The sequence below is a fragment of the Anthonomus grandis genome, chromosome 22, assembly GCF_022605725.1.
Source record: "Anthonomus grandis grandis chromosome 22, icAntGran1.3, whole genome shotgun sequence".
Taxonomy (NCBI): domain Eukaryota; kingdom Metazoa; phylum Arthropoda; class Insecta; order Coleoptera; family Curculionidae; genus Anthonomus; species Anthonomus grandis.
In genome coordinates, this window is record NC_065567.1 from 4,062,676 (window position 1) to 4,088,086 (window position 25,411).

Genomic DNA, 25,411 nt, shown 5'->3' on the forward strand with positions numbered 1-25,411 from the left:
AAAACAAAACAAATCATCAAGAGAAATTTAGCAAAAACATAAATTCTATTTTGCGGAGGGTTGTTGGATGGGTCAGAAATAAAACAGAAACATAAATAAAACAGAAAGTCATCCTCAAAACACTGAAATGGATGTTTTTTTTCAACAAAAAATTACATTTATTAAAATAAATGTTTTCTACGTGTACAAAAATTAAAACAACAAAAAAAAACAAAAACCACGACACAATTAAAATTACATTCAGGTACAATCCGTAAAAAAAAAATGAGATTTATTTTTTATAGTTTACACCTCTTACCTAAATCTAGGTTTCTTTAGTTATAATTAAAATACATTTATAATAGAAGCGTAGAATTATTTTTAACATGGGTTAAATTGTAGGTGTTATTGTGGGCAATTTAACCCATGTTAAAAATAATTCTTCTTTTATGGTGGCGTTAGTAATAGTTTTCTTCTTAAAAATTTTTCATCTTCTTCAGTAATAAGTAGGCGACGGTAGCTATAATTAGGAATTAGAGGATAATGGTCCATAGGCTGACTCGGACAAGTCCATGGCTGGTTTCTTCAAATTTCTTGTCCTGGATGTCAATCATAGTTTGTATGTTTCTTAATTTGTCGAAGTTGAAATTGTGGAGTTCAAAGGGTGGCAAATCTTGGTGGGATGGCTAATTTTCGCGTCGAATGTAAGGTTTGGCAGCTCTATGTAGTGGAATGAGTTTTTGTTACACTGGTAGCTTCTAATTTGGAAGTCCTGGATGCGTATAGTACAGGTGGATTTGAGTTCTAGGAGAAAGGTGCCTTGTATTAGAATATTGTCCTTATTATGGCCGCATTGTTGTACAGCTACAGTTTTCTGTGGTAAGTCGAATGTCCATTCTTCTTGTTCAAGTTGCTGGTCCTTAAAGACTTAACATCGGTCTTCATGGCTCGGCAATTTTAAAGGTGTTTTGAGAATATTATCATCTGAACTTCACATGGTGGGTCTTCAGGTATGTTAAGAGGGCTCTTTTCTTTACATATGTATGTTTCTGGGGCTACTTCTTAACATTTGGCATTAAACAATACATATGAGTGCTCGTTTAGGATAAGGTATTGGGCTTTAGGAATTATTATTTGGAATTTGAAATTTAGAGGCACAGTTAGTAGATAAAGGTAATACAATACATAATCTTCGAGTTCGACAATAGGTACCTCTATAATAAAAAATATTCTGTTTTTGTTTGTCTAACCCTTAACTTCGACAATTTTTTCAAAAAGTAAAACGTTTTCTAAAGTAGCTGCAAATGGTAGCTTAGTTTTGCTATGGGGACCGATTAATTTTATTTCGTTTAAAAGATCATTTGGATCGATAATTGAGTTATGAAATATATTTACTTTTGAAAAAGTTATAGCGATTTCGATGGTTTCCAGAACGCTATAAATATTTTGGTAGGCATTTATTACTTGCGAGATAAGAATTTCACCTAAAAAAATGGGTAGAGTTACACCCTCTGAATATAATAATTATATTGTTATATTTTGCTTAGGTTAGTTTATGCCACATAATCACTTTATACTTATAAATAAAGGAACAATTAAGTTTCAGCAGTCATTTTTGTAACTGTACTTGCTTTTAGTTAAAATAAAAATTCTTTTTTAAAATGTTGTTTTTTGAACCTAGAACAAAACTGGCGCAGTCGGTAGGATACACCAAGGGAGATAATTGCATCGAGCAAATAAAATCGTCGCTTTTGTTTTAACAATTCGTGGTGTATTCGAAATTTTGAAGAAATAAATTTCGCGATCGGTAGTGCATTGCAGAAGGGCTCAACTGACTAGGGAAAACACGACCTATTGGCATTTGGTAAGGAACAAACATCGTCCAATCCAAAACGACAGGGAAGTTCGTCCTATTGGTGTGAGGCAAGGAACAAGCATCGTCCAACCCTCATAGATAGTTTTCCAGGGAGAGACACACATCGCTCATCCTATTGGTACCTATGAAGTTATTTGTTTTAACACTGTAAGTGATTTTTGATTTTTGTTGATTTTGTTTTTAACGAGAAAGGAACGTATTGAATTTATTTTAGTTTAATTTATGTACATTGATACCGTGAGTTATTCTAGTCCTTTCTTTTATTTTCGTGGTAAAAAACGAAAAAAAAAATATTTACACGCTTTTAATTTTAACCATTTTTGTGTAGGTTTTATTTGTTTATTTTGACATTTTTATAAACTTTAAAAATGCCGGACCCAAATTACCATTTAATTAAATACCAAGCTGACAAAATACCATCTTTTAACGGTAATCCAAAACAAATAAATCGATTCATATCGGCTTGTGAAAATTTTCTTACGGCTCATAGAGATAAAACAAATATAACAGCCCCGATTAATACTTGTTTGTTTGACACAATATTGATATATAATTTTAATGTGACTATTGAAATGGACATTTCAAGGCGGCCGGGATGTTCGGTATTCGTTATTGAAAAATAACCACAAAAATAAATCGGCAAAATTATAGCCTAAATAATCCATCAGATATACCGCTCAAGGAGACATTCGCCGGATTTAGTGAAAATGCTGACTTTTCAGGTTGACGATAATCACGTAGTGTTTTTAAGTGAGACACAATATATTCTTTGTAGTAGATTTAAGTTTAATTTAACATTGCGTGCACGAGGCCATTGAATATTAAAACGCAGTTAGTCAGTAAGTAACTTTAAGCAAGACAGGGCTTCTGACATGAAGCATTTTTGTATTGTTGCTTAATAAAGTAATCCTAATTAAAGGATGTTTTTTAATTAGACAGATACAGTCCACTTTGACAGAAATAAGGTAGTCTGACAAGATTACCTCACAGTTATGAATTCTCCAATCTCATTGTGCATATTTTTCCACTTGTATAATTGCCGAATTTTATTAGTAGTCTCTTTGATGCCTTTATGATAATTATTGGGATCGTTATGGAAATCAAAAATAATTTGTTGTCGTTCTTCTATTGGTGGTATAGTAATAATATTTTTACAAACAATGAAATTCGTTTTGGGATATAAAAATTGTAACATTTTATAAATAATAAATTTTTTTAAATATGGTAAATTATACGTTTCTCAAGGCTTAAACTTGACAATAATTTAAAATTAAATTCATTATGATGAGGCTTTATTTTAGCGAGAATAATATGACGCGTTTTTGCTGCATTTGTTAGTTTAAGAGTCGAGTCGAAATCGGAGTCGTTTATCGTAGGAAATGTATCCTGTATTATTTTAAAGTGGTTTTCGTTTCTATCCGAGTCATTATAAATGTAAAGAATTTGTTGTGGAAATCTAATACGTGCTCGTTTGAGTATTCGAAATTAGTTATTTCAATATTTTTATGGGGTTTAAGATAGGTTACGTAATCCTTTTGTAAGATGTAAGTTTTTTTTTCCCTTTAAAAAATATTAAACTAGACCAAACACTTCGTCCCATTTCTTTTAACGCCGCAATAACTATTAAGATTAAGAAAGAATTTATGGACAAGCCATACAAGAGTAATTCGATACTAGAGGTTCGATCTCATAAACATCCAGTCTAAGAGCCCTGAGATCCAAACTTCGCTTAAAAGATCTTTTTAAAACGTATTCGACTTTTGAAGTGAAAGTAGCGTGCGTGAATATTATTTGTTTTAAGTGCTTGTGCCTTATTTTGGATTATTTTTATACTGGTGAGTTTTCTCACGGAGCATATCTAATTTCCATTATTTTTTATTTCCTATTTTTATTATTGTTCCTATTTACATTTCAACATTTTATTTTAAATATATGTGTCTTACAAGATAATAATAATATTTTACATAAAACATTTAAGACCTGTTTAAACTACATAAAATATTTACAGATAATTCATTTAATAAAAGCAGAGTGCTAGAGCTGCATATCATCTTTTTCCTTTTACCTAAAATGGCCATATAACGTAGATTTATTAGCAACAAGTTGCTTATTGTGGAGTGATTGAGCCACAGAGCAATCTTTCTGTATTGTGGAGTGTTTGAGCCACTTACAGATTTGAATGTTACAAACTACGTTTTCCTGTACTATTTATAGTATGAAACTCTACCTTTCCAAATATCTTATTTTACTATCTGTTTAAGCAGTTAATAGCACATTTATATTGCGCTAGTGGGTGACAGACACAATGCGTAATAATATTCCAAATATAATAAATAGCTATTAAATAATAATTTAACTAGTTATAAATGTTTAAATCTTTGAATAATCAAAATATCTAAATACTAAATAAAATAACATAATTAGGAAATTGGTTGCTCAACACATTTATTTTTTCCAGGTACGTACGTTATGTCATCTTACACTTGACTACATGTATCAACATAATTATCAACATAATCAACAAGTAATTTAAGTATCGTGGTTTTTAAATATATAATGTAAGTAATTATCACTAAGATTAGTATTTGATTTATTTGATTAATATTGTTTTTATAATAAAAATTGGTAAACGCCCCATATATTAAAATTAAAATATTTATTTACCGCCACCGGATTTGAAATTAACATTTTTGGCCTGACACTTTTACGCTATGTGGTTTATTTGTATTCTTGATAAAGCGTCGGCAACTTTATTAGCCTTACCAGGAATATACTTTATTTCAAAATTATATTCGCTTAACTTTAACCGCCACCGCGATAATTTAGAATTAGGATCTTTTAAATTTAGTAACCAAACTAATGGTCTGTGATCAGTATTTAATTGAAATTTGACTCCAAAAAGATAAGGCCTGAAATAGTTTGTGCTCCACACAATTGATAACAGCTCTTTTTCGGTCGTTGAATATTTAATTTCCGCGCTGGTTAACGTCCGAGAAGCAAACGTCGTTCGGTTTTACAGTCATCACTTAATTGGAAAAGAACCGCGCCTACAGCAAAATTTGACGCGTCTGTTGTTAAAATAAATTGTTTATCAAAGTCAGGATAAATTAAGACATTTTCAGAGGTTAATATTTTTTTACATTTTTCAAAACATACCGATATTTCTGGCGTTATATCAAATTTTACATTTTTCTTTATCCAGAAAAACATCGGAATATTTTAGACACAACTCTTTAATTTTATTTTGTAAATTAGACTTTAAATGAGTTACTAAAAGGTTTTGGTAATTTTGAAATCTAACTTGTGAGACATGATGAATTTCTGCGGGTTGCTTATTATTTTGGATTGAGAATAATGGATATTTTTCACCATTCACAATTAAATTAGGAGATTCGAAATCTAAATTACATTTATTAACACTAAGAAAATCTAATCCTTAAATACCATCAAAAGGAGAATTTATGTCACATATGTAGAATTTTTGAAAACATAGACAAATTTATGCTATGAGAAATTGTAGTGGGAAGTTCGTTTATTCCAAATATTTGGAAATTTTCAGGGGTTAACTTTTAAATTTTAAGAAAATCAAGTGGTTTTAAAATTGAAATTGCTGCGCCAGAGTCAACAAGTAACTTTATATTTAAGGGTTTTACATGAATATAAAGTAGGTAGTGATTCATTATTTAATTGGAAAATTCGAGTTTTGTTATAGGGGGATCTTTGTTCATCACACAATTTTCGGATAAAAAATCCTGATCGATTTCCAGTTCAATTTCGTCGTTGTGTTCAGTGTTTAAAGTTGAGTTAACAGAGATTTGAGGTTTTAAATTGTTATAGCACGTTTTAGCCTTATGCCCAAATTTATTACAAACTCTACATTTAGGAATTGTTAATTTTAAAGGCGTTCTTTGACCCGTTTGAGATTCAGTATGAGGCATTGTTGCTTTAAAAGTTGCATCATTTTGGTTACTAATAGTTAATTTAGAGAACTGCGCGTTTGTTTGCTTAAAAAATTGTTGGTTTTGATAATCGATTATTAATTGCTTGACTTCTACTATTGAATTCGGTTTCAAAGATCTTAAGGTTTGTGGCAATGGATCTTTTAGACCGGTAATGCTTGTTAATAGTGCTGATTTATTATGAAAATTGGTTAAGCATTTCTTTTCAATATCATTAAGACTTGAAATATCATATTTTATAACCTTATGAATTCTGATTAATTGATTTTCGACTCAAAATTTATTGGTTGCTCATTAACATTTTGCTTAAAATGGCTTAATTCAAAATTCAAGCAATGATTATCCAAAATTTCACCGTACTGCTCCACGAGTGCAATTTTAATACTAACCCAAGAGTTAAATTCCCTTGCCTCAATAAATTCTAAAGCAGGACCTTCCAAACGGCTTTTTACAAGAAACGGAAAAATCAATTTCATTTTGATCAAATTTTGACAAAACAAAATCAACTGAGTCAATGAAATTATGCAATTTGGAACGATTGCCGTCAAAACTATTAATTAAGCGAATTGCTTTATCTGAATTTAAGGTAAAAGCAGTTTGAGAGTTTGAGGTTGATGTCTCGGTCATATTAAAAAGAAATAACAAATAAATTTGCAATTAAAAAAAAATGAAAAAAAAATGAAACAACAGAATTAAAGGAAAATTAAAATCATACAATCAAACTCACCCTGCAATTCAGCTCTGCTGTCCTTTGAGAATAATTGCCGCCTCGCACGTCGTTTTCCTAAGGGTGGTCGTACACCTTCGGGATGCTGATACTTCTTCCAGATTTCTATAGTACACAAGCTAAGGGTGTTATCTTCAACAACGCTGCAAATTCCGATTAGGCTAGGGCTTCTTGTAGTGTCCCAAATTCAAGTGATCCACAGACTAAGGGTAGTTCATAGCTTAACGTCAGCTTCAATGCACGACAAATTCCGCAAGGCTATGGGTGCGTGTTGAAGACGTAAAGTATCTTCAGCGCGAATGCAGAGCTAGAGTCGGTATTAGATACAAACCCAATCATTTGGATTTGACGATGAGATAGAAATAATAATAATAATCAGCAAGATGTTCTTATAGACTTTTCTAGTGGACACTTGTACTTGGAATGTGCATTTAAACCAAAAGATGAAGGAGAAATTTCAAAAGGACAACGCTTTTTAAGTAATAGCGTCGGAGCTTATTTATTTGAACTGAAAATTTTATTTATCATATGAACTAAATGGAAAAGAAGTGTGTTATGTGTGTGATAAAGTGAGAGAACCGGGCATCGTATCAAAAATTAGAGGTTTATTATGCTATTCACCAGACGGATGTGTTTCTATAAGCGGAAGTGGATGGATTTCATGTCTCAATTCTAATGACATTCCTACTTACAATGAAAAAGACAAGACCTTTATTCTTCGAATCTCATTGGGACATTTATTTAATGCCTTTCATGATTATCGTAAGATTGTTATGGGAAAATATAAACTTCATTTAGTAAGAGCTCGCAATGATAATAACTGTTATAACAGTAGCGGTACCGGTAGAGCTAGTATAGATATTCAAAAAATTAAACTAAAAGTCAAGCATAAATGTAAATATCTTAGTGATCCATCTAAGTTACAGGACATGCTCGTTATAGGACATACTCCAACAAATCAATCTAATTATTCTTTAATATACAAAGTCTCCTATTTATTCTTCATTTATTTAGTTCCTGTTTAGATAACAGCAGCAACAACAACCACATCAACAACAATAAAATATGAGATTTATTACTCTCGACATTCAAGGACTTTACCAAACTGGTGAGTCAAATAATATTAATCAAATCATTTATTCATGTTGAATACCAAAAAGGTTTACACAAGTCAAAGAAGATCAGTCAGCTACTAAAATATACAATTCTACTACTTAAAATATACAATTAAACATTTAATAATAACTAATATATATTAAGCAGTTCGCACTTCAAAACATGTATTTTTTTCTAAATACGCATAATAAAAATATAAGACACTAAAGACTCCCAATCAACAAACAGAATAAATTAGTCATCACTGAAAGAGATATTTTCCGTGAGAAACTGTATGTTAAACTCATTTGGGTAAATCTGCCAACTTGGGCCCTGACGTTCCTTGCTTCCCCTGCTCCTGTTTATTACTTTCCATATACGTAATAATAATAATTTATTTTTTATTTATATACGTATTTATATTTTAAAATTAAGATATCTAATAAACGGATTCTCAGGCCGACATTTACTAAGAATACTTTTTTTACAAGAAAATATTGGATAATTATAATTTTTTACTAGAATTTTATTATACAGAGGTGCAAACAAGTTTCGGTATTTTTATCACATGCAATATACCGCAGGTAGCACCCTCTACAAGGTATAGCGAATCCGTGATTGGATTTCAATTGCTCGCGTCAAAAAAAACCCCTCACGCCAAAATTTAATTTAATATCTTATGAAACACTCGACTTACTTCAAAAAAACGATTTTATATTTCCCATTTTAACGCCCTGTATTTTGAATACCCAATTAAAAAATTACATAACGAAAGTCGCATTATTTTGGTCCATCCTATATGTGACCGGCGGATTGTCCTCCTTTTTCCGGACACCCTGTATAAATACTGTGTTACAACATTCTTTTATTAACTTGTTGGCCAAAGATACTGTAATATGCGTAGCAGGAAAAGATTTTAATATTATAACCCAGATTAAGAATAGTGAAATGAATATTGTTTACGATTGGCTATGTAAGAATAAGCTAAAGTTTAATATTGCAAGAACAAAATGTATTGTCTTAGGGTCAAAATTAAACTGTAATAAGTGTACTGAATCAGATCATCCTGTATACAGAATTTGTTGCTGAAATTAAATATTTGGGGTGTGGTTCTTGACCCACGGCTTAATTCCTCTTTACACATTGATTATGTTTGTAAAAAATTGGGTAAAAACATTTCATTTTTGTTGCGTATTTCAAACCATTTATCTATGTGGACTAAAAAATCTCATTTGAATTATTGTTCGAAATTGTTTATATCTTGAACACGAGAAAATATACATAGGCTCAAATTACAACAAAACAAAGTTATATAACTGATTACCAGTAGGGAAAAACATTAAAACGGCAAACTTAACTCTGTTATATAAAATCGAACATGGCATTCTACCACAATATTTTACAATTTTTTTGGTGAAAACAGAAAACTTGCACCATTATAATATTAGGTCAAAGCAGAGTTTATTAGACAATATTAAACCTATAAAATCGGTAGCTTTGCAAAAAACACTATTTTTTGAAGGAGTCAGACGAAGGAAGCTCTGCTGAACGTTTTTAATAAAAAGTTATTTCATTATTTAAAGGGGCAATGACTTGGTTAATTGATTCTTAATTTTTTTATATAATGTTTGTATATTTGTTTTGTACTAGCCAGGTGCTAAATAGAGAATTATTTATTACTATTTATTATTATTAGTCATACTTTCAATAAGCTCGTAAACAGTGATTATTGTCTAACTTAAATTTTCGTCATTAAACCGTTTCGCTAACTCAAGGTAAAAAGGTAAAAAAATACTTTGTGGCCTTATAGGTATTAAATTTTTTGTGAGAGTTTTACTCTAAAACTTTACTTACCTCTTGCTTGATATATATTCCAAAAACATACCTCCTCCAAGTGTGGATTTAATATGTATATTACAACACTTTCTAGCACATTTGTTATGTAAATAGAACAACTAACAGCAAATAGAACAAGTAAACACAAATAGTTTTTGTAACTGATAAATTATTAAATATTAGATTTTTTAACGAAAACCTGAACAAGTTTTAATTGACGTGGAAGGACATCACTTAACAAAAATCGCGTCCTGTTCTTGTCCACCTACTCCATTTGTATTTAAAATTTATTTCTTTACTTGTTTAGGTTCACTTCTCTTATCTTCCATCTGGAAGCAATCTGCTATTGTAGATTGGGGCGCATTATCCACTTTCTTCTTTCTAGGGATTAGTTCTTTATTTCGTATCGCAAAAAAATCAGCACTGCGCCCACTAGGAAATACCTTTATTGAGCTCTTGCGGGTAAGGTCAATGTTTCGATTTGCGGAAATCATACTGTAACAAAAAGAATAACGAGTAATTAAACAAATTGAAAAATAAAGAAACTCCATGTTCTGAAATTGACACAGGTGTAAAATGTAGATTGTTACAGTATTTCGTTTGTGAGTCAACAGGAACACTTCATTTTGTGTATGATGTTAATTTATCCTCATCATATTATGTTCTGCATTTTAGCTACCTTTGCATAAAAGTACGTTCTGTTTTTATACAGCATGCTGAGCTCACATAGCTCAGTACATACTTAAATGTTTTCCACATTCAGAAGATCAGAGTGAAGTAGTGGTCCAGATATTTGGAAAACCTTCCAATAAAAATGACAAACATATTTCGTCAACAATTTCACTGTAATTCTACATCTTAGATTTATATTTTTTTCTATAAAGTCAATTTAGGTCAGAGAATTTCTATAGAATGGAATAACTGTTATATCATAATCAAAAAATAAAATAAATTTGAAATGCAAAATGTAAAAGTGAATTTGATATCTTGATTAATTTCGAATTTATAGGGAAAAGAATAATTATTAAATATTAAAAACAGCATGTTTACGTAGTTTTGTTTAAGTTTCCCAAAACAACACATTGTAAATGAGTAATTAGATAATTAGTTTCTCCCAGCAAGTCAAACGTTTATATTAAGACACCTAATTTTACCGTTCAAACACAGAAGAAGTTGGTCCTATTTGAGATACTTATCAATTACCACTTCTAGTTATTTCAGATGATCTATTCTTATTTCAGAAAAGGTTATCCTATGCAAAGTGTGCCGGAAAATGTGGGAAATCTCTCGGATTCAGAAAGAAAACCAAAAAATAATTTGGAACTTTCCTATAAAAAAATATTTCCTATAGGCCCTCCCTACCAAAATAGGGCCCCTTAAAGACGTCGCTGGAAATTGTTTTTTCTTGAATAACTTTTGAGGTACTTGGTATAATTTAATAAAAATTTTACGTGGTCAACACTAATAAGTACCTCTTAAAATGGAGTCCTTAAAACACATTTATCTTGTTTTTTTACTACGAGCGGACTAGGTTGTAGATTATAATGCTTAAATTACACCCTGTAGATAAAGACTGAATTAATAAATATGGATACTTTGAACCTTAAACTAATCTCTTGTTCATTATCGATAAAATGAACCGTTTTGGAGAAAAAAAAATTAAGGAGTTATTGTTTTTTATTTTAATTAAAAAGAACCATATGTTCTTTCCAATGTACCCTTTTCACGTTGTTACTACATTGATCCTTTATTTCGGCCTTTTATTGATCATTCTATTGGGCCTTTATGATTCCTTAAAATCGATCCCCTGGTATAATATTTTTGATCATATTGATGACAAAAGAAAATTTTTTAATGATAATATTAACTTGCCTATGGACATATTTGCGCCTATAAAGACCATCAAATCAAAGAAAAAAAATCTTCCATGGATAACGCATAATGTAAAATTCATGATAAAACTTCAAGATAAGGCAAAATTTAAATTTAACAAGAATAAGACTGTGGAATCTCACAATGAATATAAAGAACTTAGAAATTATATTACTAAGCATATACGTATGTAAAGATTTGGGGCGTATTTTAGGTAACGAATTAAGGTTTAAAAAATATATTTCTGTGCACTCAAAAATGTATACGGAATCTACTTGCCTTATATAACTCTAGACATTTTCTTAATCAAAAAACTAAAAGTTCTATGCGATTTAATTTAAGTTTCTCTGTGTTTTTAATTATTGTGATAATGTTTATGGACCTTGCTTTACTGTAGAGTTTTGTGAGAAAATAGAACGAGTTCAAAAATATTGTTTAAGATTTATTCATGGTATTCGCCGAAGACAACCAGCAACTCATAAACTGGAGGTCACCAAGTGGGTAAATATGAAACAGAGAAGTTATAGTCATAGATGTCTATTGTATAATAAAATCACATTCAGGACAGATATTAATACCCTAATTTGCCATTCAATGGAATCATCATACCTAGACATCAATTCGGAAAAATCGAGAATCTTTTACATATGACCTGGAAGTATTACTTATTTTTATTTTTTAAACTTTGAATTTGACCGCTCATACTGGACCGATAAATTCTACGGCAACCCGGCTAATACCTTAAAAAATTTGCTCATTTAATTTAATTTTAAAATTACCCAATATGTTTTAAAAAAAGCTTTACTGTTATTGTGATAGAGTGAAAGATAAACCTAATCTATCTTATGAAAAAAATAAAACAAATTTATAATTATGTTATGTTCAAAAAATATTTTTATTTAACTTAAAAAAAAAAATTAAAAATTAAATAATATGTTCGAACTGTCTACCACCCACCAAATGCAGGCGTGGCATCTTTTAATAAATGACCTATTGATCCATCTTGCATTCCTGGCAGCGTTAATATCTTGGGCGGCATCATTTATTCGCTGCCGTACTTCAGGAATATTATTTATTGGTCTTGCATAAACCTTTTCTTTTAAGCAACCCCAGTAAAAAAATCGAGGGGGTTTAGGTCTGGAGACCTGGGAGGACATAAAATTGAACCAAGTCGGCCGATCCATCTGTTGGGGTATGTTTGGTTTAAATACCGACGAACTTCATGGGCCCGGCACATTACCGGGCAACCATCATTTTGGACCCACATTATTCGGCGACTGGCCAAAGGAACATCTTCTAAAAGAATTGGTAGATTGTTTCGACAAAAATCTAAATAAGCCTGCCAGTTTAAATTTTCTGGTAATTCGAATGGACCAATTACACAACATGCACAATTGCAAATTGTGCATGTTCATAAAGCCATCCTTTTTGAATGTACTTTCATCCGTCCACAGTATATTATTTAAAAAATTCGGATCCTCTTGATTTTTTTGCAACATTCTGCGGCAAAATTGTAGGCGTGGTTCGTAGTCTCGAGGCAGTAGGCTTTGCACTCGTTGAACATCATAAGGGCGATATTGAAATCGCCTAGTGATGTCGTTTACTACCGATTTCGGTATCCCTATTCTTCTATCGATTGCTCGTGCCGAAGTAGTCGGATCATTTTCAACTTGATCAACATAATCAATACGAGGTCTTCCTTCTCGAACAGGAGCATGAGGCATTCTGGATATCCTTGAGGCATCCTTCGGAATATGAGCGGTAAACATTAATAAATACACGATAGTCAGGATATCGGGCCAAATTTGGATATCTTTCTTGATAAAGATTAGATGCTGCTAGAGCATTTCTTCTGCATTCACCATAAATGAGATGCATGTTTGCATATTCTTGGGCGGTATACGGCAAACAGCTCAAAGAACACAGTCCACAGGAAAATGAACTCAAAAACAAATCCAAAGCAAAAGGTAACAGAAACGTTAGGATACAAGCAAAAAAATAGTTATAAAAATTAAACTAAATAAACTACTTTTATAAAAAACTACTTTTTAAATAACTTTTTACTATAAACTACTTTTATAAAAAAGTAGTTATAGTTCACGGAATACCGTAAAAAAACTAAATTCCAAAAATGTTTGTTGTTTATTGCTATGGTGATAAGAATTACCTTCGTTCTTGATTTTTTTAATTTTTAAGTTAAATAAAAACATTTTAAACATAACTTAAAAATTTGCTTAATTTTTTTACAATGATATCATAAGGTGAATTAGGGTTATTTTTTACTATAACACATTAATAGTAAACTGTTAAAAAAACATTTAGGTAATTTTAAAAAGTAGATTAAATGAGCAAAGTTTTTAAGGTATTAGCCAGGTTGCCCTACAATTTTTTTGGTCCAGTATGAGCTGTCAAATTCAAAGTTTAAAAAATAAAAAAAAGTAATACTTTATTTTAGAATAGATTTCTTATTAAATTTTTTGGCCATTTAGTTTAATGTTTGTCTTTGATCAGTAAAATGGCTATTCAGTGTTGCATAGCTAAAAAGAGATTCTAAAAAATATCAATTTTTAAGGCCTGACAATCGAAAATCTGATCCAAGAGTAGGATTTTGGTGACGTCCACTAAAGTGCCAATATCTCGAAAACCATAGATTTTTTACTAAGGTCATTTTATGTTTTTCTGGGTGCTTATGAGTTGCTTCATCAGCCCCTTCAGTATTATCGTTGACTTTTCGGACACCCTGTATACTTATACTTGAATAAAGATTATTATTATAATTATTATTATTATTTCGTTAATAATTTATTAATTTTTGGATTTCTTGATGAATTTAATTTGAAATAAGTCGAAATAAGGAATTCAGGTTAATTGAGTATGCATCTTATGTAGTCTTGCATTGGAAATAAAAAGGTTGTATGAAGAAAGATTTCCTAATCGCACTATTCTAAATCAAAATACATTTCAACAAATTGGCCAACGTTTAAGGGAAATTGGTAGGCGATTCCACTTATTAGGATAATATTATTGACTTTCTTTATTGTAATTTTAGGAAATTTTATGAAAAAAGTACTGATGCTGGTCAGAAGAACAGTACGTACGTACGGAGGAAAATAATTAATGCTGTTGCAGATACTCCTTCAACGAGCACTCGAAAATTAGCCGCTCAGCTTAATACATCAAAAACAATAATACATAAAGTACTTCAAGAACAGCTGTTATACCTATATCATCTACAAATAGTGCATGAACTTCCTGAAGATTTTTCTCGTAGAATACACGTGGCGAACTGGCTATTAGATCAGCAGTGAACTAATCCGAATTTCATTAGCATTATTCTTCTACCGATAATGCAGGGTTTACCAAAAATGGATGATGGAAATTCTCATGCCGCTGTTGTTTCTCATCATCAACATCACTTCCAATCAACTAATATCTGGGCAGGAATCAATGGCAATTTTTTGACTGGGCCATTTGTACTACCGCCTTGAAAGAGTTATTTTACAGATTGGTGATGAGATTCTTCTTTTGATTGAATGCAGAACTTTATTTGGCGTTACTTCAGGACAATTTTCTGGATTTAATAGAGCATTCTTCGCAATCGCTAGGTTAACGATTTTCCCTTACCAATCCCTACATCCTCCCTCACCAAGAACTGACTTATACACCTTAGCAAAAAAATTTACAACCGTGTTCCTCTATGTATCAGACAAATTTTAGAAGTTAAGAAATTCAAAAAGAAATTAAAATCACTTTTATTATCCAGGGCATTTTACAGCCTTGACGATTTTTTTAATGATACCTTTTGACCTGTGCTCTGACATCATTTTAGTGCTTTAGTTTTGTTTCCTATTAAATAATTTAATTTACTTCCTCTAAATTCTGTTTTATTGACAGGTTCACTTATTTTTTAATCAAATTTATCAAAAATATGCTTTTTTTTCAATCTGTTTTGTTATAATTAATTTTGGTAATGTGTGTAAATTTTATGGTAAAGTGTTTTAGATGTTATGTTTGTTTGAAATTTAAAGTGAATTTGGAATTTTTTAGTTTTTAGGTGCTTGTACACAAGATTTTGTTTTGTCTTACGAAATATAGCACATTTTCTTTCTTTCTTTCTTTCTTTCTTTCTTTCTTTCTTTCTTTCATTTGCCACTTGCGATACGCCGAAACATGTATTTTTGAGGAGCATAGATTGCCTGGCCTCTCGATCTAACGCCACCGGATTTTTAAGTGTTTAGAATTATTAGCTTCTTTATTTATTATACTCTTTTTTCAGGTTATTCATATAAACCTATGTTTCAAAAAAAACATAGTTTTACATTTTTTTAAACTATTTCACTAAGATGCCTTTCCAAGAACCACACTGCATTTTTAAAAACATAATAACATACATAATATTTAAGTACATGTTTTTTCAGATTAAACAACTTAAAATAGAACTTCTCTGTTGAATAACTGTCGCCTCGCTGAAAAAAAGAACATATTCTTGTTAATTCAAATAAAACAGTGATTCCTTAATATTTTTTTTCCAAAACTGTTCACTCTATCGATAATGAAGAAGAGTACCTTTTCTTTAATTTATGGTTCAAGCTATCCATATGTATTATTTGGGAGTCTTTATCATACAGCGTGCTAAAAATTTAAGCATTATAATATACAACCTAGTCCACTCCTGGTAAAATAAACAAGATAAATGTATTTTAAGGACTCCGTTTTAAGAGGTCCATAGTAGTGTTAATCAAGTAAAATTTGTATTAAATTATACCTAGTACTTCAAATGTGTACTTCAGTATCTTCATAGGTAGAGAGAAATTTTTGAAAGAAAGAATCTGAATATCTGAATCCGAGAGATTTTCCACATTTTCTGGGACACAAAGTCAATTTTCCCATAAAGTGCCACACATGAAAATGTGGTTTGGATCATCAACAACGGAACCACCAATATCAAGTAATATTTAAAGCATAAATCAAAATTTATCGAAAAATTATTCTCATTTTTTATTCATCTTCACAGGTGCTGTCCAGAATCCTCTAAGTTCTCAAATAATGGCATAATTGCTTACTAAAATCAGTAGATATATAAATAATCAATATCTATCTAAAGATTATAATAAATAAATCAGATTATTTTGGGAAAGGAAGATTCTTCTGAAATAGTTCCTTTTTTCTCCAATCCATGGTTTAACTATGGTGACTTGTTGATGCTACCTACAGTTCTTTTCACAGGTCCTTGCTTGTGAAATACCAAAAGTAGAGTAACTAGACCTATTTTTACTTTAAAAAGAATTGAAATGAGAAAACAATAGAAAGGACTTGTGCAGTAAAAAGGATTGAGGGAATGTTAAAGTAAATAGGAAAGGGTATAAAGATAATAATATATACTTCTCAATAACTAATTGATGCAAAATGATAATTTTAACTTATTGAAATTTTCTGCATTTAGTTAATAAATCCATACTCATTATGAAGAAATATCATTATTAGTCTTAATTAAATAAGTTAATACTTTTTTTTATATTGTTATGATTACATTAATGTTCTTTTAGGTTTAGACTTTTGGGATAAAGGTGGAGCCTTCAATGGGCTCAAGAAAATAAAATTAATGTAACATTTAAGTACAAAATGAACACTTTATTTATATTACCATAATTTAGTTACCAACTTACTGCATTGGGATCTCATGCAAAACTAGTTTTGGTATATTATAATTGGTAAAAGCTAGTTCTTATAAAAATATACATTAGAAATAATATTCCAAATAAGCACAATAAGCACACAAAAATTAAAGTAAGATTTAAACAGACTATTTAAATATCTGAATTTTCAAGATTATTTTGAAAGTCACTTATAAATAAAAGAGGGAATATATTTTCGTTTAACTCGCATAAACTAGCCTATATCTGACAATTTTTTTATTACATGCGATATTATAAGATAGGGAAAGCAAATTTAATTTTATCATAAAGTTTTACCAAAGGCCAGAAGAAAATCCACCTGGAGGGACCCGCCCTCTTTTAGAAACAGGGATCGGATCTTCCAGTTTTTTCATCTTTGGAATTTCTTGTTCAGTCTTTAGTTCTTCTTGCTTTGGAGCCTTGTTTTCATCTATTCCATTATCTGTTCGTTTCTGCGGATCTTCTACTTGTTCTCCTTTTGCTGGTTCGAGTTCCTCTTTAGCACATTTAGCTTTATCCACTTCATCCGCCATTTGAAAGCAACCTCCTATTGTTGATTGAGGAGTGACCCTCTTCTTACTAGGGGTTGCTATTTCATTTTGTACATCTCTTAAGCCAAAAATATCAGAATGGCTACCACCAGGAGGCCTCAGCACTCTGCTCGAGTTTTTGTCAGTCGTTAGACCAATGTTAAAACTTGTGGAAGTCATCCTGTAACAAAAAATTGTGAAATTAGGAATAATAAAGAATCTTAGCCATATAGTTTAAATAAAAAACTAAATATATATACAGGGTGTCCCGGTTCATGTGGGAAATCTCTCGGATTCAGGTAGAACATCGAAAAATAATACCGAACGTTCCTATAAAAAAAATTCCTACAGGCCTTCTTTACGAACATATAGCCTCCCAAAGGACGCTGCTGGAAATTGGTTTTTCATAAATTACTTTTAAACTACCCGGTAGAATTTAATGAGAATTTTTGGTGATGAACACTATTAGGGACCTCTTAAAATGACATCCTTAAAATACATTTACCTTGTTTACTTTACCAGGAGCAGACTAGGTTGTACACTTTAATGCGTATATTTTTAACACCCTGTATGTTAAAGTCTAAAAAAAATACATTTGGATACCTTGAACCCTAGGCTAAAAAAAAGGTACTTTTGTTCATTATCGATAAAATGAACCGTTTTGGAGAAAAAAAAAATAAACGAGTCAATGTTTTTTTTTTAATTTTTTTTTAAATGAGATAAGTAAGCTAGTTATTTAAAAAACAGAGAAATTTCGATGTAAGTCATTTAATTTAAAATAATACATGTTCCTAAAAATACAGTGGTGTCCTAAAAAATACTTTTACAAAATAATTTAAAAAAAACCTATGATGAGTGTATGTTTTTAAATTAGAAAAAACAACTTACAAAAAAAATGCCAAAAACCAAATATGTAAACAAAAGTTAAATTCTTCAATACGAGCAATAAACAATTAATTATTAAAAACTTCATAAGTAGGTTCGACGTGGGCTCCGTGAACTCTACACATTCGCGGGCACGACGAATCGAGGACTGCTGCACTCGCCACAATAGCCCAAGATTGTTTTTTATATTATCACAATGAAATGTAATTCTTTAGAGCAGTTCTTCCCGAGTATCGACTGAGGTGGAATACACCAAGGTTGTGAGGTGACCCCATAGATAAAAATCTAATGGCGTTAGATCGGGAAACCGAGGAGGCCAAGCAACAGGTCCTCCTCTACCTATCCAACGGTTTTCAAAAGTATTATTTAAGTGGTGTCTTACAGCAAGGCTAAAATGGGGTGGGGCTCCATCATGCATAAAATACATATCTCGGCGGGTTGCAAGGGGCAAATCTTCTAATAAATCTGAAAGATTGTTCTGCAGGAACTCCAAATAAAGTTCTCCGTTTAAACGTGGTGGCAGTTCAAATGGCCCAATCAAAAAATTGCCAATAATTCCTGCCCAGATATTTATTGATTGGAATTGATGTTGATGATGAGAAATAATAGTATCACGGGGATTTTCATCAGCCCATACATGCGAGTTATGTAAGTTTTCAATTCCATTTTTGGTAAACCCTGCTTCATCCGTAAAAAGAATCGTGCTGATAAAGTTAGGGTTATTTCGCTGCTGATCTAACAGCCAGTTTGCGAAGTGTATTCTAGGAGCAAAATCTCTGGGCAGTAGTTCATGCACTTTTTGTAAGTAAGTGATATGGGTACAACAGTTGTTCTTGAAGTACCATATGTACAATTGTTTTGGACGAATGAAGCTGAGCGGCTAATTTTCGACTACTCGTTGTAGGAGTGTCAGCTACAGCGTCTAAAATATTTTCTTCTAATTGCACTGTACGTGCTGTTCTCCTCCGACCACCATTATTCTTTTTTTTTTTCAAAACATCCTAAAATTGCATTAAGGAAATTTAATAGTATTACCTCATTAAGTGGAAACCAGAAACCTACCAGTTTCCCTTAGACGTTGATCAACACGTTGAAATGTTTTCTGATCTGGAATAATGCGATTGGGAAATCTTTCTTCGTACAATCTTTTTGCTTCCAATGCATTGCAAGACGCCAGACCATACATAAGATGCATATCTGCATACTCAATAAAAGTAAACTCCATATTTTCACGTAATTTAAATTAAAAGTTACCAAAAAATACAAAAATTAAAAAAATATTATCAAATAAAGGATGAATATGTTCACAAAGATTAGGTTTAAATGATAGGTATTTGCTAAATTTGGAGTATAGCAACGTTTGTAACAATAATGCGTTCAAAAATGCAAAAATTCCGATAAATAAGTCAGGTACAATACAATTGGTTTACATTATTTTTTTAGTTTTTTTTATGTTTAGTTTTTATCTTAAGAATAACAAAAAAGAAATAAACATATAATAAATAAGAAATATTTTGTAAAAGTATTTTTTGGGACACCACTGTATTTTTAGGAACATGTATTTTTTTTTAAATTAAATGACTTACATCGAAATTTCTCTGTTCTTTTAATAACTAGCGTACTTATCTCATTTAAAAAAAAAAAAAAACATTGGCTCGTTTATTATTTTTTTTCTCCAAAACGGTTCATTTTATCCATAATGAACAAGAGTACCTTTTTTTTAGCCTAGGGTTCAAGGTATCCAAATTTATTTTTTTTAGACTTTAACATACAGGGTGTTAAAAATATACGCATTAAAGTGTACAGCCTAGTCCGCCCCTGGTAAAGTAAACAAGGTAAATGTATTTTAAGGATGTCATTTTAAGAGGTCCCTAATAGTGTTCATTACCTAAAATTTTTATTAAATTCTGTAAACCGGGTAGTTTAAAAGTAATTTATGAAAAACCAATTTCCAGCAGCGTCCTTTAGGAGGCTGTATCTTTGTAAAGAAGGCCTATAGGATTTTTTTTTATAGGAACGTTCGGTATTATTTTTCGATGTTCCACCTGGATCCGAGAGATTTCCCACATGAACTGGGACACCCTGTATGTATATATTTATTTCAACAGCACAGTCAATTTACAAGAATATAATTAAATACACAATAATAACAATAGCAATAATTGGCAAAGAATATAACAATAATCAATAATACAAAAAATAACAAAACTATAGCAAAAAGCAAAAAATACAAAAACGTAAAACATAACCCTATAGACAATTTCAGCACTTTAGTTTAGTAAGTCTTAATTTAAATTAATTAACAAGGTTATTTATGAAGGGGTCGAAATTAATAGTATATGATACTCCATTCAATGTTAAAATGGAGACCTCTGATCTTGGAATCCTGATGGATTCTAAGACTACTATTTCTAGTCACTTAAACCAAATTACTTTAAATGCAATGAATGTATCAGGATTTATCCAAAGATCTTCGACCACTTAGTCAATATTTACATTTAGGAGGTTATACTGTTCTCTTGTATTGATTTTGATATTATCTTGAGATTGATGTCAATCTCTATGGCTAATGAGCTAAATGAGCTCATTTCACGTTTGGCTTCTAAGGTTAATAGTTTTGCTGATCAGATAAAATTTTATGAGTCCAAATTTACGAGCTTTAAAAGAAATTTAAAGAACATTTATTTTGTGATACCCACCTTACAACTTGTCTAAATGATTTGTAAGGTTGCAACTTTTATGGTTTATGTAATTTTGAATTTATATTGATTTTGATTAATTTGGGTAGTTGTTTTAATTCTTTCTAATAGTTGTCTTTTCTTTTGGCAATTTTTGTTTCTAATTAAAATGATGCACTTATTGCTTACTTTGATTTTAAGTAATATGAAATGGAGTTTTTATAGTGATATGTAGTGTGATATTTTTCACAAGCTTAGATGCAATTTATTATATATTTTCTAAAATTAAAATGTTAATGGATTCTGTTGACAAATAAATAAATAAATAAATAAATACATTTCTTTTTGAAACTGTCAAAATTTCGCATTTTTCTAAGCTCATTAAATACTCTCATCATTCTGGTGATTGGAAAAAACAAACCGTAATTAATTAGCAGGATTCTGACATCTATTATTAATATTGACATTGAATGGAATATTTTCCAAAAGTTTTTTCTCTCATGATTAATTTTTGTAATTCACGACTTAACCATGGAAAGAAATTTAGGTAATTTATAATGCTTAAGTGGAACATTTCAAGAGCATAGTAGAGAAAAGTTGTTGCTGTAAAAATAGTTGACCAGCTTATTAACATCAGTTGTATCAAACTCCTGTTGATAAACAGGTATAAAAGACGCCGGTGGAATATAAACTGCAACTAGAACAATCTTTTTACTACCATAGGATATTTGCACAAAGAAGTGTTCTACTGAGTAATTGTTTATTTCAATTTCAAGAGCCTTACTACACTTTGACGGTAAAATTGTGCTTTTGTGCTTCATAATATTTATTTATTTATATACGGTATATCCCCATTAACGAAATAAATTGCAACAAAAACAAAACTTAACCAGAACAATAACATAAATTATAAACAATATTCTTTAAGTAATTAAACAAAATTTTCCCAATTTGTAAACAACATAGTTATGAAAATAGATAAGAAATTAATAAATCTCGTGATTCTATAGACAATATAACCGATAAATAGAGAATAAATTTGATCCAATTAAAAAACATTTCAAATTATGTACCGGGTGTACAACTAAGAGAGGTCGCCGGCCATATCTCAGTAACTAGACATCGCGTAGGGAAAAAAATATTTCTCATAAAAGCGGCGAATTTGCTGGAAATTATTTACAAGTTCGTACAATGACCGCTAGCAGGCGTAATAAAATATTGAAATAGAAAAAATTGTTTTTTTTTTTAAATATTCAAAGTGAATCCTAAAGAATGCTGCCATTTAAAAGTATTATAAATTCTAAACATTTTTTATTTCAAACTTTTTTTCTAATCGGTCAAATAATAGGTGGGGGAAGGGTTGAATATTTATATCTAAAATTGTTGATAACTTTTGATTGGCCTAACGAATTTTAATGAGCTTGGTTATGTTTTAAAGGGTAATTATTAGGCTTTTAGGTGGTATAGTTACTTAGCTCATTTAGTTGTTTTGTTGGGCGCTTGAGGGCGGTTTGTGTTGATTTGGACATTTTCTTGATGTTTTTATTGATGTAATTTTTGTCATTTAGGTTAAAAGAGCATGCCAAAATATAAAAACTGGCGCAAACAGCAACTCAATATCTTATTTTATTCTGAAATTATTAATTAAAATGTTTTCGAACAATAAAAATAAAACCCCCAGAATTCAAATTTTTGTAATAAGTAAATTGTTTTATATTTTTAATGGTGTCCTAGAAGCTCAAACTGTTTTCCTTCATTTTCAAAGTTGAAGTCATTGTATCATTGATAGAACTAGTGTCAAGATTTCTGCTGTGGGTAAGGAATTTATTGGATTGCTTAATAAGTCTTGCATGTCATTCTATGTTTTGGGTGGGGTAGCAAAAACTAAATCTTTAATCCTTCCCCACAGATAAAAAATCTAGGACTGTCAGATCTGGGGATCGAGCAGGCCAAGGAAATATATTTCCTTTTCCTATCCACAAACAATACTGCCTGATTAAGTATTGACGAACTTGAACTGCAAAATGTGTAATGCAACCATCATGTTGGAAAATTATTTGTCCTCTTGTATCCAAGTCAACATCATCCAGTTACCCCGGAGTCTACTTGCAGCAGTCGTAGAGACGGTCGTGTTTTCGTTCGTTGGCTCTGTTAGTATTGAATGTTTGTTTTGTTTTGATTTGACCGCGTGTTTTAAAAACTTTTTTGTTTAAAAATTACAACGGTGTGTTTTCCGCTATACATACGCTTCCTGATAAATTGTAGTTCCTATTATACTGTTTACACTAGGATACGTTAGGATACATTAATTTCCGCACCCATGCGGGCCAATGAAATCACGGATCGCTTTCGGATTTTGTCAGTCGGCATCGTCGAAATAATCGGCGGGACTGTTGATGTGGTTTGCTAACCTCACTTTCAATTTTCAGCTTTGAGCTTTGAGTTTTTGAAACGTTTTGTTGTTTATTTACGATTTGTGCCACCAAGAGTAATTATTATTACTTAAATTATCTTGTTTCCTTGTAAATTCAAAACACCACTGTATATTTACATTAATTTACTACACCTTTATTTGGTGAACATGGATATAAACAGGTAAGTGCTTTTAAAATTAAGTACCTTTGTGAAATTTTATTGAACAGTATATATTTTTTTAGGGATAATAAATTAATATGTGAAGATTGTGGAAAGTCATTTTCTTCTACTTCAACATTGTATCGGCATATGAGGGATATACATAATAAAAAACAGAGTGAAAAAGAGAGCCAACACATTATTTTTCCCCTTTGCCTGGACAAAGAGAAGTTTACATCCTATGATTCTTTAATAAGACACTTTCATAGTATTCATAATATACATATTAAAGAATCTGTTTTAAATTTTAGGAATTTGGCAGAGTTTGAAATTTGGAGGTCTGCAGAAAACAGAGAGGTAGATTATGCTGTTCATCGAAGAAAGAAATGTGCTAATGGGGAAGAATTTATTTACTATAATTGTAATAAGAGTGATTCAAAAGGTACCTTATTATTTAAGTCGGTAATTTTTTAATAATTAATCATGTTTTAGGATATGTCAGTACATGTTTGCAATGGAATTTAAAGTCTAAAGGAAGCATTCGTATGCAAGGAATTCGTCCATCAAGAATAATAGTTAAAATTCTAGTAGATGGTAGGTATTTTTTTCTTAATAATTATTAAAATAAAAGATTTATTCATTTATATGACATTTTTTCAGGAGTGATTAGAGTAAGATTTTTTGAAACCCATGTAGGACACTCTGATGAATTAAGAAGCAAAAGGCTAACAAAATCGGAACAGGAGATAATTGTGGATAAATTAGCAGCAGGAGTTTCAAATAAGAGAATTATTCCGTCTATGCCCAGAAGCATAGACGGCAATAAACTACAAAGGAAAAATTGTATAACAAGAGGAGGTTTAGAGTACCTAATACGAAAATTTAATATTGACAAGAAAAGGGACAGTGATGATATGATAGCCACAGTGTTAAAAATTCAGGAATGGAACGGTGATGGAAAAAATCATGGATTTTTATTTAAACAGATAGGTTAGAATTGCAATTTTATATATTAATATTATCTTAACGAGTTAATGTTGTTTAAATGTATTTTAGGAGAAACTTATCCAGGATTAGAAGAAGATGATTTTGCAGTTGGATATATGAATGCTATTATGGAAAAAAAATTAAGAGATTTTCCAAAAAATAATCTGTATAGATGGAAATCATGGAACAAATAGGAGAAACTGGGACTTGACAATTGTGTTAATAAGAGATGAACAAAATATGGATTTTCCAGTGGCATTCTTACTAAGTAACGGATTAGATCAATTAATTCAAGAGGTTTTTTTAGGGCACTTAAAACTAGATTAGGGGAAGCAGTTCAAGCTGAATATATAATGAGTGATGACGATCGAAAATATTACAATGCATGGATAATGGCTATAAATGCAGGTATGTGTATACTGTATAATCAAACAGTATCATAGATCATTAGTTATTTTATGTTGTTTTTTCACTTATTTTTAGAACATAAACCAAGAAGATTACTTTGTACCTGGCATATAGTGAAAAATTGGAACATTCAAGAAAGGTCTAAAATCAAGAAGTTGGAAAACAGACAGATAATGAAACATGAAATGAGGAAAATTTTAAAGGAGACTGATCCACAAAAATTTATACAGCTGAAAGAGAACTATTTTAGGCAATTAGAAGAAGAGGAGGAAACTAATTTTCAGAATTACCTGAAAAAGTACTTCACTAAAAAAGTCAACACTAAAAAAT

At 30.7% G+C, this 25,411-nt stretch overlaps 2 protein-coding genes across 4 annotated transcripts in view; one reads left to right on the top strand and one right to left on the bottom strand.

Moving 5' to 3' along the window:
- Window positions 1–9,533: 9,533 nt before the first annotated feature.
- Window positions 9,534–25,411, bottom strand: part of LOC126748600 (uncharacterized) — a 37,844-nt gene continuing 21,966 nt past the window's right edge. The window contains exons 2-3 of the mRNA XM_050457944.1: window positions 17,317–17,730; window positions 9,534–9,967 (exon numbers count right to left, since the gene is read on the bottom strand). Of these exons, the coding sequence (XP_050313901.1) occupies window positions 9,760–9,967; window positions 17,317–17,730 (622 nt within the window). The 3' untranslated portion in view covers window positions 9,534–9,759. The remainder of the gene's footprint in view (window positions 9,968–17,316; window positions 17,731–25,411) is intronic.
- The window catches only part of LOC126748597 (uncharacterized), a 356,494-nt gene continuing 354,296 nt past the window's right edge, over window positions 23,214–25,411 (top strand). For 2 of the 3 annotated variants that reach the window (XM_050457941.1, XM_050457940.1), the window contains exons 1-6: window positions 23,214–23,707; window positions 23,770–24,128; window positions 24,179–24,280; window positions 24,347–24,676; window positions 24,743–25,081; window positions 25,157–25,379. Coding sequence is in view for 1 of the 3 variants with exons in the window: in XM_050457942.1 (XP_050313899.1) it covers window positions 23,694–23,707; window positions 23,770–24,128; window positions 24,179–24,280; window positions 24,347–24,676; window positions 24,743–24,867 (930 nt within the window). In the remaining 2 variants the exon portion in view is untranslated. The remainder of the gene's footprint in view (window positions 23,708–23,769; window positions 24,129–24,178; window positions 24,281–24,346; window positions 24,677–24,742; window positions 25,082–25,156; window positions 25,380–25,411) is intronic. The other variant, XM_050457942.1, reaches the window with a different exon arrangement.